The following is a 16499-nucleotide window of genomic DNA, read 5'->3' on the forward strand; positions in this document are numbered from 1 at the left end:
CGCGCACCCTGCCCCGCCCCGTGCACGCGCCCGCCGGGGCCGCGCCTCCGGAGGAGGAGGAGGAGGAGGAGGAGGAGGCGGTGCCTGGCCTGGCCTGGCCTGGCCGTGAGCTGCGCCGCGATGGACAGCACGGGCAAGGAGCGGGAGGCCGTGCAGCTGATGGCCGAGGCCGAGAAGCGGGTGAAGGGCTCGCACTCCTTCCTGCGGGGGCTCTTCGGGTAAGCGGTGAGGGGGCCGGGGGGGGGGGGCTCGCAGGCCGAGCTTGTAAAAAGTGGGGAGGGGTGTGTGTGTGCAGAAAGCAAAGGGGGTGCACGGCGTGCAAACGGGTAGGTTGAAAAAAAAGGGGGGGGGGGGTGCGTGCAAAACTAGGGGTTCAAAGCGGGTACGCGAGTACCCCCCATAGCGGGGGGGCAAGCTGGTGGGTGGGGGTCCCCAGGAGGGATCCCCAGAGCGCACCCCGTGCTGCAGCCGGGGGTGTGATGAGCTGCTCAGCCTCTGCAGCACCGCCAGCCCCCGCGGCGGGTCCCCAGGTGAGCGCGGCGGGGGCTTGCTGCTGGTTGTCCCTAATGGCCGTGGCCCTCACCAGGATTTGCCCAGGAGAAGGGCCGTTTCTCCCCAGAAAACATCCCCGCGCCATAGGCAGCCTGTGGGGTACGGTGGTGTGCCCCCCGGAAAGAGGGATGAGCTCCTTTGCAGCATCGCTGCTGCATCGGTGCTGCCGTGCAGGCGTGTGCACCGCCCGTGCGGGTGTGCAGACGCACAGCGTGTGCAGGGCTAGCAGCGCATCCCCTGCTCGGATTGACGTGCCCGGCGTTGCGCCCAACTCCTCTGAAGTGCTGGAGCCCCCTTCGCTGGCGTCGCGCTGGCAGCTTGGCTGTTCCGCATCCCAGAGCCAGCTGGATTTTGCTGAATAATTCCCCGTCCCTGTGCGACGGCGAGGGGCCGAGTCCTCGGCCCTAGGAGCTGCAGCACTCGCCGGAGGGGCTTTCAGGAACAGTGTTACTGCATCAAACCGACTGGGAGAGGGGCTGCAGCTCGAGGGACCCCCAGATGGCATGATACAGGGGGTTTTCGACAGCTTCCAAAGGGATCCCTCAGTCTGGAGGAACTCCAGTTTGTGGAATCGCCTGACGATGTCATGTTTTCAAGGAAACAAGTGCTGAAATCCTGCTTTCAAGACAAAGTCTCTGAATTACGACTCGGCTTAAACTTTGCTCAGGGATGATACTGGCACAAAAAGACAGGGGAAAATCGCAAAGCTTTCTTTTTGCTGCACCCAGCCTGGCTCTTCCTTTAGAATAGGTATTTGTGGGGGTGTGAGAGCTGTGTCTGGAAGGGCTTTGAAAAACTAGTAGTTCTGTCTCCCTCGAGCTTTATTCTGTGTGCCATTTTAAAAATAGTTACTTAAAGAAAAGAGCATTTCTGGTGATGCTGCCACGGAGGCTTTGATGTTTTTAAACCACAGCCTGGAAAAATGGAGTGCCCCCAGCCCAAGAGCAGAAGTTTTAAAAATAAATTCCTCGCGGTCCTGAGGCAGATGCACCAGGCGGGGCGCGCTCCAGGCATAATCCTGGCGGGCAGCTGCCCTAAAACCCTCGGTGTGATCCAGCAGATTCAAGAGGCAAATTTCTAATTTTCTTTGGCTAAAAATAGATGCAAGAGCGATTCCTAAACAAGCTTTGGACAGAAGAAAAATGGGCAAACGCTCTGCTGGCATTGTCCCCTCATGTCTGCGCTGCAGGGAGGGAATCGCTGCCCTTGGAGCTTGTTGGCAGGGCAGCGCGGCGTTGTCTCATCGTGCAATTGGATTCACCAGGGTTTCTCCTTTAGGCTTTGCTTTTAAAATATGAGAGGTTCTGCTTGGGCTCTTCTGTCCCGGCACTCATGGTTGCTTGGGGTTGTTCTGCATGTTGGCCACTGCCTGCATTTCACTTTGGGTTTAATTCCTGGTGAAACGGGCAGTGCTTGCAGTGGTGGCGGGGCGGGTTGGCCTCCCAGTGGGAGCGAGGCCACCAGGTGTCCAGCCAGAGCCCTTATCAACAGCCAGGCTTTTTCCTGAGGAGCTTCCTTAGCTTGCAGAAGTGCTTTCTGCTTTTTCCTTTGTTCTGAGACTAGAAACTGGCCCATTTTGGATGTTTCGTGGGGTTTCCCATTACCTCGCGCCTCTTCTGGATTAATTTTGTGCAAAATGCCTCTTGCAAGGGCAGGAAAAGCAGGCCTAATAAACTGGCTGTGCTTAGAAATGAAATGTGATTGGCTGTCAGGAGGAGGAGGAAAAAGAGACAAAACCACGTGTTTTCTCCCCTGCTTCCCACCAGCCAGGCTGGCTCGTCCAGGGTGTTAGGAGGACTCCGTGTTAAAGAAGGCAGCAGCGAGTGTGCGGGAGTAAGTCCATGAAGAAACCTGTGTTTAATTAACAAAAACTCTCTCTGGAGATGAACTGAATTCTTGTTAATCGTCCTGGTCAGGAGGCTGGGTTATGGTGCTAAAACCCATCAGTTAGACTTGTTCGGAGTGCTCCTTTCCCTTGCGCTCCTAGCCAGAAAACAGTTGAAAGCGGGTGGCTGTGTTGGTGTTAGCTCCCATTAGCTTCAGGTGCTCATCCCTAACGAACAGCTGTTCGTTCCGCAGGCAGTCGGACAGACAGTAAGTTTTTAATTTTTGGTTTGATGTAGGTTACCTAAATAACGCCCAGTTTGTCATGTGCAAGGCTTTGTTTCTGCAAGTGTTTTCACCAGGTGTGTCTCATGAGACTCGTATGAGCTGGCTCCACTTGTGCTCACAGATGAGTCAAAGAGCAGATCGAGCTCAAGGCTCCAAATTCTTCAGGAGCCTGCAAAAACCGTAAGTTGCTGTTTCAGGACTGGGCTCCTGTTGGCTTTTCTGTCCCTGCTTAATGCAGTGAAGATGATCTGCCTCCCCTTGTAGCATCACCCGGCTGCTGCCTGCTCCGTGCTGCAGCAGGAGTGGGGAGTGGCGGCAGGGAGGACTGGAACTGCTCCTGTGCCCGGGTGCTGGCATGAAGCGTTGTCTCTCCCTGCCCCAAAACACTGCTCGGTGTTGCAGGAGAAGGTAGAGGCAAGCCCCGAGCGTGGCACAGCTGGGCAGCCATTCGCAGCCTAATGCCCAGCAGGCCAGGTCACCGCAGCGAGCCCTGTTTGAACTTGTGGCCCCGTTTCAGTGCCGTGTTTCACTCCAGCACACAGTGATGGGCTCTCGCTCTGTTCCAGGGGCAACACCCGCATCGAGGAAGCCTGTGAAATGTACACCAGGGCTGCAAACATGTTCAAGATCGCCAAAAACTGGAGCGGTGAGTACAGCCCACGCCACGCTGGTCATTGCAGCCTGCCTGCGGGCTCAGCTGCCCCTGGCAGAGGGAGCCAGAAACTCCATGGTGTAACATCTCACCCTGCTCATTGTGGTCGGGAGAGCCCGCTTGGGGTGTCTGTCCTGGCTGCGAAAGGGACGCGGGGGAAACATTTCAGCCATGGCTGAATGCCTGGGGAGATGCTGGGGGAGGTTCATAGCGAGGTGACCCGCGTGTACCCGAGCATTTTCCTGCAAATTCTCTTGGCGGAGCTGTGCATCCCAGGCTGTCTTCGTGGGGATTATCTCTGTGGTGATGTGATTTCTAAGCTCTGTCCAGTGATTTAAGATACCGGGAGGGTGGGCAAAGAGGGGTGACCTGAATGTTTATGTTAAATTACCCATCTGGGTGTAGTTTATCATTTTCAAACTGAAGCTGGTAGCCTGCAGGGAAGCCTGCTAAAGGCACTGCCCTGGGCTTGCTCCTCCTCGCTCCTCTCGCGGTGGGACTGGATGCTGATTTCATGGGAAGAGGTTGGCGTGAAGCAGAGCATTGCTGTGCCGAACCGGGTTGAAAATACCTTTGGGGTGGTTGCACCTCCAAAACTTGCCAGGCCCTGGGGAGCGACAGGTTTATGTCATTTTGCTGCAATTCTGCTTGCTGCGTGGGACCGTAGGGGTGCAGCGGGTTGGTGTGTGCTTCTGTCCCAGCTGCAGGAAATGCGTTCTGTCAGGCGGCCAAACTGCACATGCAGCTGCAGAGCAAGCACGATTCGGCCACCAGTTTTGTGGACGCTGGGAACGCCTACAAAAAAGCAGACCCACAAGGTAAGAGGGACAAAATCCGGGCTTGTTTTGTGCAAATCTTCTTAGTTGCGTAGGAGCTGGTGCGCCGAGGCTTTCGTAGTCAGCTGGTCTGTGTGCCTTCAGATCCTCAGTGCAGGCTGTCGTAAAGCCTTAATATCGCCTGGGCTTCTCCTTCTTAAAAGCAGTCAGGAAAGATAATTACTAAAATTTAACGTTACTTGCAGAACTTGGCTCTGCAGCTCTGCCACTGGGATGGCGGTTGTGGAAAGGAGAGAAGTCAGGAGACATCCTCAGGGGAAAAAGGGATATGAGAGCCTGGGGAAGGGATGCTCTGCGCCGCTCCTACGCAAGGAGATGGCACTGCATAATGAAGCAGGAGTTTTGGGACTATTTTGGATGATGGGGCCTAGTCAGCATTCCCTCGGTCTGCTGCCTGGACCAGCATGTGCTGAGCTGTCCTCTCCTCTAGCTGCTCTCACACTGTCTCTGATGCTGTCCTTGATAAGCTTTGGAGAGACCCTGGGCAGAAGCGTGATGAGGGATGCGCCGGTGCAGTTTGCTTCCTGGTTTAGCTTGGTTTTGGAGAAACATTCACACGTCCAAGGAGGGTCTCGGTTCCGGGTGGCAGTGGGAGGTGCTGGAGGTCCCAGCACCACCTCAGGTGCCACCACGTGGCAGAGGGGAGGCAGGAGGGAAACAGATGGAACTCTGCTGGGATTGGGATAAATGGTCTGGCTTACTTCAGTCTGGCTGTGAAGAGCAGGGTTGTGGTTTTCTGGGAGCCCGGTATCCCGGCTGAGTGTGCGCAGACACACCAGCCCAGGAGCATTACTGATGCTTTCCCATGCCAGAGAGCTGTTGCAGAGCTCTGAAGAAACCACTCAGGGCTGATGTAATTGTTCTGTAATTGTGGGAGAAAAAAAAAAAAAATCCTAGAAAATGGCAGCCCCTGTGTGTTTACGAGTCTGGTGTTGTGAGTTCTGCTGTGTTTGGGGATGCAGTCTGGTGATTGAGGGCCATGAGTTGTTTGTATTTTGCCCATCCTAATCACCTGTTAGCACTCGGTGTCAGGGCTTCTGCTGCGGCTATGCAGCACACAGGTGTTTGGGGTGGGTGAATTGGGATGAGGTTTGCAGAAAGGTGGGGAACATAACGTCCTCAATCCCTGGTGAATGTGATGTCAGTCATTCCACGTGCACACATGTACACGTGTAAGCAGGTATTGATTTAAGAAGCTGTGCTGTGATCTGGTGAAGAGAAACGTTACTGAGATCTGGTTTTGGAGGGGGGAGGTGCTGAAGTGGGGACTCTGATGCGCTGGCTGACTTTGTGTTGTTTTTCCTGAACACTCATGCTGCAGAGGCCATCAACTGCTTAAATGCAGCTATTGATATCTACACCGACATGGTAAGAAGCTGCACTGGTTGCTCGCGGGTGGATGTGTATTACGTGTGTGGTTGAAAGAGGCGCAGCTTGCTGTGTCACTGCCGCTTTGTTGCGGCGTGTGTGCGGGGCATGGAGGGAGCCCCCCTCTCACGTGCAACCTGTATCTTCCCCAGGGGCGGTTCACCATCGCTGCCAAGCATCACATCACCATTGCGGAGATCTACGAGGCTGAGCTGGTAGACATTGAAAAGGTGAGGATGGCAAGCCCTGCTGGCACTGCTGTGCAGGTGCTGCAGGCGCGGCTGCATTTCCCTGCCCGGCCAGAGTAGCGCCGGGGCCGGCACGGATGCCAAAACTCGTCTCCTATCAGACACGAGGCTTCTCTGGGTACGTGCAGGTCACCCGTAGTTTGAAGTTAGTTGAAGTTAGTTCCCGTAACGGAGATCCTACAGCAGGAAGCCTGCACCTGGATTTCTGATCAGGATCACATCAACCATTCCGCAGCTTGACCAGCTGCAAATCTTTCTCTGCTTGAAGTTTGCAGAACAAAAATTTACAGTCTCTAGGTACTGTTTTATAGAAAACCATTTGCCTCTTCAGCTCCACTTCACTGGGTCCTGTCCACCTATCTTAATGATTTCAGCATTCACTGTCCACGTGCAGCACCACTTTAAGTGAGCACTGCTGCGTCAGGGCAGTTCTGCTAAAATATTTACCATATCGTGGCAAAACTGGCAGCAGCCTTGCTGCACTGTGGTTTTAAATGCCTGTAGTCAATACCTCTACAGTAGTGTCACCTTTATTAAACGTGCTGCGGAGCTTGGAACCATTAACAAGTACGCAGTCAAAGTTTCAAGGGCAGCCTCATGTTTTGAGTTTGCTGGGTGCCTCGCTTCACCAGAAGTCCTGCAGCGTGCTGTCATCTCGCTCCTTTCATCTGCAGAGTGGAAAAGCTTTTGTGAATGTGGTCACTGTACACTGATCTAACCAAAAACTGTAATTTAGAAGTGGTATTCAAGTGTAACGTGTCTGTCCCCAGGCGATTGCACACTACGAGCAGGCTGCAGACTATTACAAAGGAGAAGAGTCCAACAGGTAAGTGGTCTTTGTGAAATGGTCACTTAGAGGAGGGAGGGGTCAGAAATGGGGATTTGTCCTAGATTGCACACCTGCTTACACGCCTCACCCAACAGGCTCTTCTAAAATGTCCTTTGATAAGATGCCCAAATTCTACGTAAATATTTCCAGCTTTGATACCTTGGGGTGCCCATGCCTTCTTCATGCTAGCTGTTTCTAAAGAATTTCAGTGTTCTCACCCCAAGATAAGACTTGTTTGGCTTGGGATGCCCATTTTGGGTGCACAGAAAGCATGGAGGGGTTGAACAGTGTCTGAAATGTGGTCTATGCTGAACTGAAGGTCTTCATCCTTTTCCACGTGTATTAATTTCAGCCATAAAAAAAATCTCCTAAGTTGCAGCTTCTGGGTCCCGCTGTTCTATATGCTAAGTAACAGAGATAGTGCTGGGAGATAGCAGGGCACGGATGCTCTCCCACAAGAGAGCACTTAGTAAGTGATGGTATTGATTGCAGTTCCGCCAACAAGTGTCTGCTGAAGGTCGCAGCCTATGCCGCGCAGCTGGAGCAGTACCAGAAGGCGATAGAAATCTACGAGCAGGTGAGCACGCGTTGTCCGACGGGCAGCCTCATGGCTCTCTGTGTCTGCAGCTCCTGGCCCTTGCACTGGCACCCGGACTGGAGTTGGAGTGGTCCTGCCTTGCTCCAGTTACAGAAATTGCAGAGTTTTACACTATAAAACAGAGTTGTGCCTGTTACCCACAGATAAATTGTTAGGGACTCTTCCACACCTAGGGCACTTCAGGTTTGCTCAAGGGCTGGAAGGCTTTCTTGTTTAAATGATGCCACAGATCAGGTGAGAGAGAAATTGGAGAAAGCGCAGAGCAAAAAATTACTTGAAAATGAAAAGCTGATCAGTGCATCAGTCTTACAATATTATTGTGACCTGGAAGCTTCTGCTCTTGCTTATTTTGGAGCTGATCGTGCCGTGTTGACACAGATTGCCCCTTGGCTTTTACGAGTTGGTCTAGCTTCTTTTTTTCTTCTTTTTTTTTCTTTTCTTTCTTCGCCTCCTGAATCCATCTTTTTCTAGAGAAAGGCCAGGAAGGCAGGGGGGAGGAAGTCTATAGGTACACTTCTGATGGCATTCAGAAATACATTTTGTCACAGAATTTCCCCCCAAATCCACCAACTTGATTGCTCTGCCTTTGTGTCCAATATTGACTTGGGAATACCGGCAGTGGTGCTTTTGTGTTTCTGGGGGGCTAATAGCAGAGCAGGCTTTCACGGAGCGGACTTTGCTTTCTGCGTTCTGCCTCAGACAGGCAGCCCTGAGGTTCCAGGGTGGAACCCTGAACCGGGGCAGCACAGGCAGTGGGCCCTGGGCTGCTTGTGGGTCTCAAACTGCTCTTTGGGGCACTTGAACTCGTGTCTGGCTGCCCAATAGCTTTCTGCAGCCACTGATGTTTTGCAGACAGTTGTGTGGTGCTGTGTCTAATTTTCATCAGCTGTCATGTTTTTAATTCAGTTCTTAATGATGCAGTTTTCTTTCCTGACTCTAATAATGTCTTTTTACACATAGGTTGGAACAAACACAATGGATAACCCTTTGCTCAAGTACAGCGCGAAAGAGTATTTCTTCAAGGCCGCTCTGTGCCACTTCATTGTGGATGAGCTGAACGCCAAGGTCAGTGGTCTCGGACCGTTGCCACCCGGCCCGTGGTTTTGCAGGTGCAGGGGTTTGCATGGCTCTTGCACAGGCTGCAGCATCAATTCCCGTGCACTTGTTCTGTTCTGGAAGAACAGCTGGGAACAACTGCGCAGAGCAGAGGGGGGCTGGTAGCCAGCATGTTGCTGATGCTCCCACCTGATGTTTGCTGCGCTGAAGTGGCCAAAACACCAAAAAACAACACTGTGACCAGAATTAAGGGTGAGCCCTAGCTCTTCTGGAGTGGGAGGTGCAGAGGTAAATTGGGGCACACGTTGCAGATCCTCCTTATAAGCACCTGGCTCTGAAAGCTGCTGTGTTGCATGCAGGGAGTTTTCCTTATTTCTGCTCTGCCTTTGGTCTGTCTGTGTTCCTGCTTTGTTCATTCCTGAGTGATATCTCAAGCCACAGCTGCCTCTGGTCAGATTGAGGCCAAATTCTGAGCTTGCCTCTTCATTTCCCTGCACTCTTGGATTTGCTGTGAATACTTTCTCGAGCTCTTTGTGTGGTTTTAGGACTAGAAGGTGAAAACTGAAATAAAAAGCAAGGAACTTTGTGTGAAAAGAGCTTAAGGGTGTGCTTCTCTCTTTCAGCTTGCTCTTGAGAAATATGAAGAAATGTTCCCAGCGTTCACAGATTCACGGGAATGCAAGCTATTGAAAGTAAGTAAAGCCAATGTTAAAATAACACTCTTGTGTTTGGAAATGCATACTGCCCTTTACTTTGTGCTTTTTCACCTTGCCATGTATTTGGTCTTTTACTGAAACATTTTAGAGGACATTAGACTTACTTTGCATGGGATTTACACCAAACTTGTGGGAGTAGCAACAGCAGAAAGATGATTATTCTAGTTAACTTTAAAAAAAAAATCTGGGTTGGCATTTTAATGGGTTACAAAGGTGCTGCTGCTGGACATGTGGGTCTGGGGAGGCGGTGTCCTGCAGTCCCCTTTCCTGGGTTCAAGAAGCAGCTCGTGCACCAGCTGCGTGGAGCACGCAGTAGCATTTTCTAAGTTTCTTATGGTGTTCTCCTAGAAACTGCTGGAAGCCCACGAGGAGCAAAACTGCGAGGCATATACTGAGGCTGTAAGTACTCGTGTTTGTGTGTTGTGTGGCTGGCTGTTTCTGGGGCTCTTTGATGTGGCCTCCCCTTTTGTCTTGGTTTTGGTGTGCTATGTTTGGTAACCGGAGGCCTGAGCTCTGAGCACAGCGACCTTGCTTGGTGCTGAGAGTCCAGGGGGGCAAAACAGCGGGCAGCCTTCACCATCCTGCCACGAAACGTCCAGGGGGAGGAGGTAGAAATTAGCAAAGCTGCTTCCAGCATGTGCTCTAGCAAGTCCCAAACATAGTACTTTAACTCGGAGTGAGAGACAAATCATTTTAATAAAGATACCGCCAGTTGTTCATGGGGTTTGTGCCAACCCCTTCCTCTGCCCGACAATGGCTTGTAGTTCTTTGTGTATATATTTATTTTTTTTACCTTGGAAAGAGTAGAAGGTTTAAAAGAACATGCTTTGAGAAATGCAGAATGCTCCTTTTGCAGCAGTATTGTGTATGTGCTTTCTAATATGTTAGCTTCAACTGTTCCTTTCTTTTTCTTTAATAGGTGAAAGAATTCGATTCAATATCGCGGTTGGATCAGTGGCTTACAACCATGTTGCTTCGCATCAAAAAGTCAATTCAAGGAGAAGGGGATGGGGACCTAAAGTGAATTGTTCGTGGTATTTGTGGCATGCAGCCTAAGTAATCTGTTCTTGTGTTACAGCCAAGGACCACTATGGGATACGTGATAAAACTATCTAGCTTAATTTTGTTGCTTATATGACAAATGACTTACGTGTTTCTTTAGTATCCTGCTCTTTGTTGTGATAACATGGGTAGATGAGAAAGGTTGCTCTGGGTATCGCTGGCAGATCTTTCTAGGGTGAAAGAAACACTGCTGGCAGAAATCTTTGTTTTTTGTTAGCTGATGAGCCCAAAGTTTGCACTTGAACTTTTTCCCCCTGCTGTTCTGTCTTAAGGTTCAGTACCACTGAGTTGAGCATGTAAATATTTTGTCCATGCCCGTACAGTACAAATAATAGCTTCAGATCTGTTGCTGTGTTGTTACTGTTTCCTATTTTTAAATGGACCTCTGCCAGATACCCTTGGATCTTGTTTTTTTTTAACGATTGAGCTTTTTTAATGGTGCTAGTGAAAGGCTTTGTGACTCTTAGGTACAGTGTGCATGTGTGTGTATACATCCTATACAGATACATGTGTGCATGTATAAATACAGAATACGTAACAACCTAGTGCTAAATGCATTACACGTCGAGGACAGGACTGCTTAGATTGGTGTCAGCCCTCCGAATAGTCGTCAGGAGTAGAGCTAGTTAATTGTGTATTTTGTATCTAAGATCTAAATATGAAATGTAAGGCTCTTCTATATTTTCTTGGATCTATTTTTCCACTTATTTATTTTGTGGTGCACCCCATCCCTCCTACCCCAAGATGACTAGACCCAAGTAATATATTTTTCTAACTTCTCATCTACATAAACTCTTCCTGCTGTCTCTACTACCAGTTTTTTGTGTGTGCCAGGCAGTACCCGTTAGTTTCTGACCCTTTTGCTGTTGGCTGTGCTGCCTTGTTGTGACGTGCAAAAGTGTTGAAGGAGACTTGGTATTAAACAGGAACCTTGTCTTCGTTGTGTGGGTGACAGAGGAATCGAGCGTGCTTTGAAAAGACGGAGACACTTTAAAAATTCTTGTAGTAATTTTGGAAACATGTTTTAAAATGTCTGCAACCACGGCTCTTCTGTGCAATGCTTTGTTTAACTAGCGGTGGTTAAGCTACCTACTTCAGGCGTGTATGTTGAGGGACTTGTGATCCTATGCAATTTGTCAGTGGGAGTTGTCACTTAGTATTTCTCTGTAATGAAGTGTGTTTCAGTCGCACTGGTGCTGCACTAACAGTGAAAAATTAGCTGCTTGGTTTGGCACAAATGCTGTTTAAGTGGGCCCTCTTCCATGGCCAGCACAGGACCGACCTGGTAGCCCCATGCACAGCTTTGGTGGGCACTGCTGCCCTGTTGGGACTCTTCTCCTTTTTTTGTCCTGATAAAACAATTGTGTCTGCTTGCACTGTGGCAGCCAGAATGCTGGCTTTCACACTTCTCTTCAATTTGTTTTGTATCTAGAAACTTATTGGAGTACAACATTTGACTGACTTGTTGACCTAAAACGCTTTTAGTGTTATTGAAGTGGTACTGTTATCTACTGCTTGCTCATGCAAAAGAAAACCAAAAATTCTCCTGGTACATGCCTTTTTTTTTTTTTCCCCCCGACTGATCTCACCAGTCACAAATTTTCTGATAGACTGTTCTGTGCATCAGAAAGTGAAGACAAGACCCACGAACTGTGCAAAACTGGCAAGGTGAGTTCATTAAATAGCTGGGAAGATGTTGAGTCTTCCAAGCAGCTTCATTTTGCTAACTTCTCAGATGTGTTTTTACACAACCAACCTCTGCCTGCACCAAAATTCTCTCTTCAATTTGAAACAAGGTGGTCTATGCACATCTATTCCACAGACTTGGCAGAGAAATATTTTGAATTCCATTTAGGTTGTGGTCCTGGTCTGTCTTCACCTGAGATGCTTAGCTTATCAGAAGGAAGAACTAACTGTCATTTTCCCAGCACGTCCCATGGCTGTACCAGTCTGTCATGTTTGTGCCACAAAACACTTGGCTTAGGACACAGCTAGCGTGGTAGGTAGATACTCATAGCAAAAGTTGGATTATTTGCATATATGGTCTCATTTTGTACAAGAGGGCCCAAAGCTGTAACTGCTGCTGAACTTATGTGTAGTAGGACAGGATTGGAACCCTTCTTGTTTAATCTGCTTCTTTCCTTTGTAAGGTAAGCAAAGACCCCTTGTATAGTGAGGTTTGTCTTGACTTGGCTCTAACATTGTAGGAGCCCCAGTGAGGGCATGCAGTGGTTGTGAGGTTTCACTTTTGCTAATATGTCACGCAGAACCGAGACGAGCATTTTATGACTCCTTTTTTTCTTCATTTTTCCAATTGTCAGTATTGTGCACAGCTGTGGCAAGATGCTGGTGGATCAGAAGACCGTACCCATGGGGTTATGTGGTCTGTTACTGTGCTCTGGAGTAAATATCATTAGAATACAATTGTTACTTCTGTATGTTACCTCTGTATGTTACTTCAGCATGTCCTCCAGTATAGCAGTGGTAAATTGTGACAGTTTTAAAATGACGATCTGCCAATCTCCTGTATTTCCACCCCCCCCCCCCCCGGTACACACTCTCTACTATGAACACTTATTAATGAAATGGCCTTAGCAAGAATATAACGTTTTGTGTGAATCTGTACGTTAATAAAGTGAAAATCATGAACAGAAGTAGCGATAAATGTCCTTTACTGGAAAATGCAAAAGGCAAGCTATGAAGCTAGAGCCTGAGGTAACACGGTAGGGTGTGATAATAAAAGCCCATGTGTGCAACGCTGCTCTTTGTTTTGTTTGATGACCTTTTAAGGCACTGTGCTAAGGGTGGATGCTCACAGGCAAGTGTGTGAGCTTGTTACACCACTTAGTCACTTGTGGTACATCACTTGCAGCATATAGGAAATGTCCCAAAGCGTCACACTTACTATTTTTTCAGGATCCAGTCCTAAGGCTTAGCTCAAGTTAAGGGCCAGGACACGCAGCCCGAGGCATGGAGAGGTAAGGTGTAGCCCCTCAGGTGCTGCTCTAAAGCAGCGGGGCATCTCTTGCAGGGTGCCAGGCTGGAGGAAGAAGAGTAGCACCCAGCACCTGCAGCAGAGCCAGGTTATGACTTACCCCATCACTGGTAGGGCAGACAGCCGTGCAACACTTACAGCAGCAGAGATTTACACCTTATGTGCAAGGTATAGAAACATTTTATACAGTAACCAAGTCAGTGGAAGGTCAGTGTTAAGATTTCAAATATTTTAATAAGAACAATTCATATGAGTAACTCACTTCTGTACATTCATGGAGTACAAAAGTTTCCCCGGCTACAGAGACTAATGCTCAGACTTTAAATATATCTACAAACTTTTACATTGGTCACTGGGAATACTGAGCTTCAACAGGACATCGTGCTTGAATAAATATTTCAAATATAGCCTCTTGGAAATGTTCTCTTAAAAAAAAAAATCCCTTTCTATAGATTAAGTTAGGATTCTATGGAAACATCAGACATCCCTTTAAGGTTCAAAAATAGCTCTCTGCCACAGTTTGGATATCTTTATTGCTTTGCCAACCCCTAAGCCTTAATATGAGCCCTAATAAGGCTTGATTGTGCTTACCTTTACACTACTGTAATCTTTCAGAAAGTTTTTCTCACAGCTTCAGATGAGAAAGCGTCTGTGGAAATACTATATTGATATTAAAATAAAGAGAAACAGGATAGCAAACCAGAAAAATGAATTAGGAGAGCTCCAGATTTTTAACATGGGGGCACTGGGAATCTGGTTCTGAGTTGGAAGAGTTAACCATACCAGCAAATTGCCTTTGATTCACAGCTTCTTCCAAAAATCAGAATCATCCCAGTAAAACGGTTCTTTGTCAGTGCCAGCTGTTTTCAAGTTTCCATCCCTGCACATGGAAAATATCCCCCCCACTCTTCCAGAGCACTCCAGTGAGGTTAATCTGAGGTCAGACAAATTAACTTTAATTTCAGTTCAGCTTCTGTGTTGGCACAGACATCCAAGCATCTGGAAACACAGAACATGCTTACCCTGGACAGAAACTCTCAGTTTTTCCCAGCTATTGGACATGATGGGAGAGAGCCCAGGGCTGTACTCCTTGGGGAAGAGGAGGAGATACTTAAAGAAAGATCTTGCTGTCTTGGTAAGACATGCCCAAATTGAAGCACGATTCTCATAGTGACTGGTGGTGGTGGAATCCAAACGCAGCGGGTGTTGGAGCAGGCTGTGGGAAGTAGAGGTTTTAAGCATGCGGGCTGAACAGAAAGCATATTTGTGACCCTCAGTCCCTGTGCTCACTGTGTCACGTTCCTTATTAGGCACCTTGTCACGACTCTAGAAATTGCTGCTACATTTTAATAATTAGGAAAAGCCCTTTGAGCTGCAACTTTATTTATCACCTATGTTTTTAATGTCTGCCCCTTAAGAGCTAACTTCGGACAAGTTAAACAAATATCAGCCTAAAACTGCCCTTCAGATTCCAACATAAGCTTACAAACAAGGTATTTGGAATCTGGGAAATCAAGGCCTAATTGCCTTGAACATAGTTCACTTATTCGCATGTGTTAATGCCATTTGTCATAGGAACGCTGGCTCCCTCCCATTTGCAACTGAATTTACCTCAGGAGACTTGTACTAGTGGAATTAGCTGTAGCAACTTGTCAGCAAACAGTAATGAACTTTTCCCACCAGAATTTTACTTAATTTACAAGGAGGTCTGCAGTTCTGCACAACAGCAATGCTTAAGTGATGGTGGAGAAAAGAGCATTGCTGACGTAACTGGACCAGCAGCAAAGAGCTTAGGTACAATTCAACAGGAAAAAGCCAGTAAGCTGTCTTTCTACAAGGGGCTTCGTTACGCTGGCTTTTCCAGTAGAGCTCAAGTACCATTTTTCATAAACATTTTTACAAAAGAGAATTTGTTCTCTCAATAGCCAAGTTTTCTGTAAACTGGAGCAGCTGGAAGATAAAGACTGTCTGGCTGAATACTAGTGTCAAACTGCACCAAGTTTCACTGTAAAGTAAAAATAATACCACCACCTGTACAGACACAGCACTGGGCTTCCACTTGCCTATTTTGCAACTAGAGAATCGCGACTTCTGGAACTCCAGATCTTTCCAAAGCTTGCTCCCACTCACAGTCCTGAGGAGCGAGCTGGCTTACTGCTTGGCTCTTTGGAGAAAGCAAAGAGAAACCAACATTTCCTGAAATGCAATTTAGCAAAACTTAATTTATGTAAGTATTTCCACTAGGGAAAAGGCAGCTTATATCGCTTAGCTACCAGGCTGAGAAACACCACATCATTTCTCTTGATTGTACACATGTAATCAAACCAGCTGCAAATCAAACTTGCACCTTCCTTATAGCCTATCTGAATGTAGGTATCTTCACTGCAGGGCAGCTAACGCTGAACTGCACCTACCTCCAGCCTTCGTTTAGCTGCAGAGAACAAACTTAATCCAGTTGATGAAACCAAACTGGATTTGGTGTTACTCTACCCTACCTGCAGGGGATAGAGCTGTACGCATTGGAAGTGAATAATTTTTTTTAAAGGAAATTCTGGTAATCCAGCATATGCCATTCATTTTTAGCCCTGCTTCCTTTTCGTAGCTTCTCCTAGTTCCCTCAGCAGGTTATTGGCAAAGTCAAAGGACTATACAAAGCGCACAGCTTGAACTGGATTTGTAACGCCAACTTATTCCATATTCACCAGAGCATGAAGCTGTGGCTGAATAGAGTCTGTCTGTGTATGCAGTACTGTCAGCTCACTTAGGGTGGTAGCTATAAGGGCTTCCTGAGGTCCGGGAGTCCCATCTGACTTACAGTCTGTCCCTGGTGCAGACCCGCTGTCATGCAGTGCAGTCACGCTCCCTGGGACAGCAGCCAAGCTTTGATAGTGGCCATTTTCCGAGAAAGACAGCAGCTTCTCTGGCATTTTAGGTGACACGTCATAGTCTTCATCTGGGAGTTCTGTTTTGTGACCTTCATCGTTCTTAGATGCTCCTTCAACAATGACGAGGAAGGACTTCCACGGTGTGTTTTTATCGTGTATCTGAAAACGAACAGCAGAAGGTTGAACACATGACGAGTGGCAGGCAAAAGCCTGAACCCAGCTCTGGTAGAAAAGGTCTCCCTTTCCATCCCCCCAGAACTGTCCCCAGGCTAGATCAGTGTACATCAAGGCACCAAGCCGTGTCCCTGGTGAGTTCCTCTGGTTTTGTAAAGCATCTAACTGGCCCAGCAAAAAGCCTGGCCCTGAAAATGAATTCTCCTATCACTTCTCAGCTGCATGGGGAACACGCTCAGAGGACACAGACCAAATCTGCCACCGAACAGGCTATGGGTGTGACCTACATGGGCCATGCCCCAGTGATCAAGAATGGCTTCCTTGCAGACTGCAACCACTGGAGTATTTTTAATGCCCTGTCAGAGAGGACGATGTGCTAAAACCAACAAAAACTGTGCAGGAATCCCCCCCTCCAG

The 16499-nt window shown here is 48.3% G+C and overlaps 2 protein-coding genes across 8 annotated transcripts in view; one reads left to right on the forward strand and one right to left on the reverse strand.

The window, feature by feature from the left end:
• Window positions 1-12683, forward strand: NAPB (NSF attachment protein beta). 2 transcript variants are annotated; one of them, XM_040551171.1, is made up of 11 exons: window positions 1-218; window positions 3231-3310; window positions 4018-4134; window positions 5474-5520; window positions 5673-5750; window positions 6539-6594; window positions 7090-7183; window positions 8165-8260; window positions 8875-8943; window positions 9316-9366; window positions 9887-12683. In XM_040551171.1, exons 1-11 carry the CDS (start codon window positions 121-123, stop codon window positions 9989-9991), a joined length of 891 nt encoding a protein of 296 aa, XP_040407105.1. In that variant the 5' UTR covers window positions 1-120; the 3' UTR covers window positions 9992-12683. The 2 variants fall into 2 exon arrangements, with proteins under 2 accessions (XP_040407105.1, XP_040407104.1); XM_040551170.1 differs by having other exon boundaries at window positions 7090-7174; window positions 8156-8260.
• Window positions 12350-16499, reverse strand: part of GZF1 (GDNF inducible zinc finger protein 1) — a 25623-nt gene continuing 21473 nt past the window's right edge. For 5 of the 6 annotated variants that reach the window (XM_040551164.1, XM_040551163.1, XM_040551168.1 and 2 more), the window contains one exon: window positions 12350-16068. In XM_040551164.1, coding sequence (XP_040407098.1) covers window positions 15712-16068 — 357 coding nt within the window. In that variant the 3' untranslated portion in view covers window positions 12350-15711. The remainder of the gene's footprint in view (window positions 16069-16499) is intronic. The other variant, XM_040551166.1, reaches the window with a different exon arrangement.

Source organism: Cygnus olor, chromosome 3, assembly GCF_009769625.2.
Source record: "Cygnus olor isolate bCygOlo1 chromosome 3, bCygOlo1.pri.v2, whole genome shotgun sequence".
In the NCBI taxonomy this organism is placed as follows: domain Eukaryota; kingdom Metazoa; phylum Chordata; class Aves; order Anseriformes; family Anatidae; genus Cygnus; species Cygnus olor.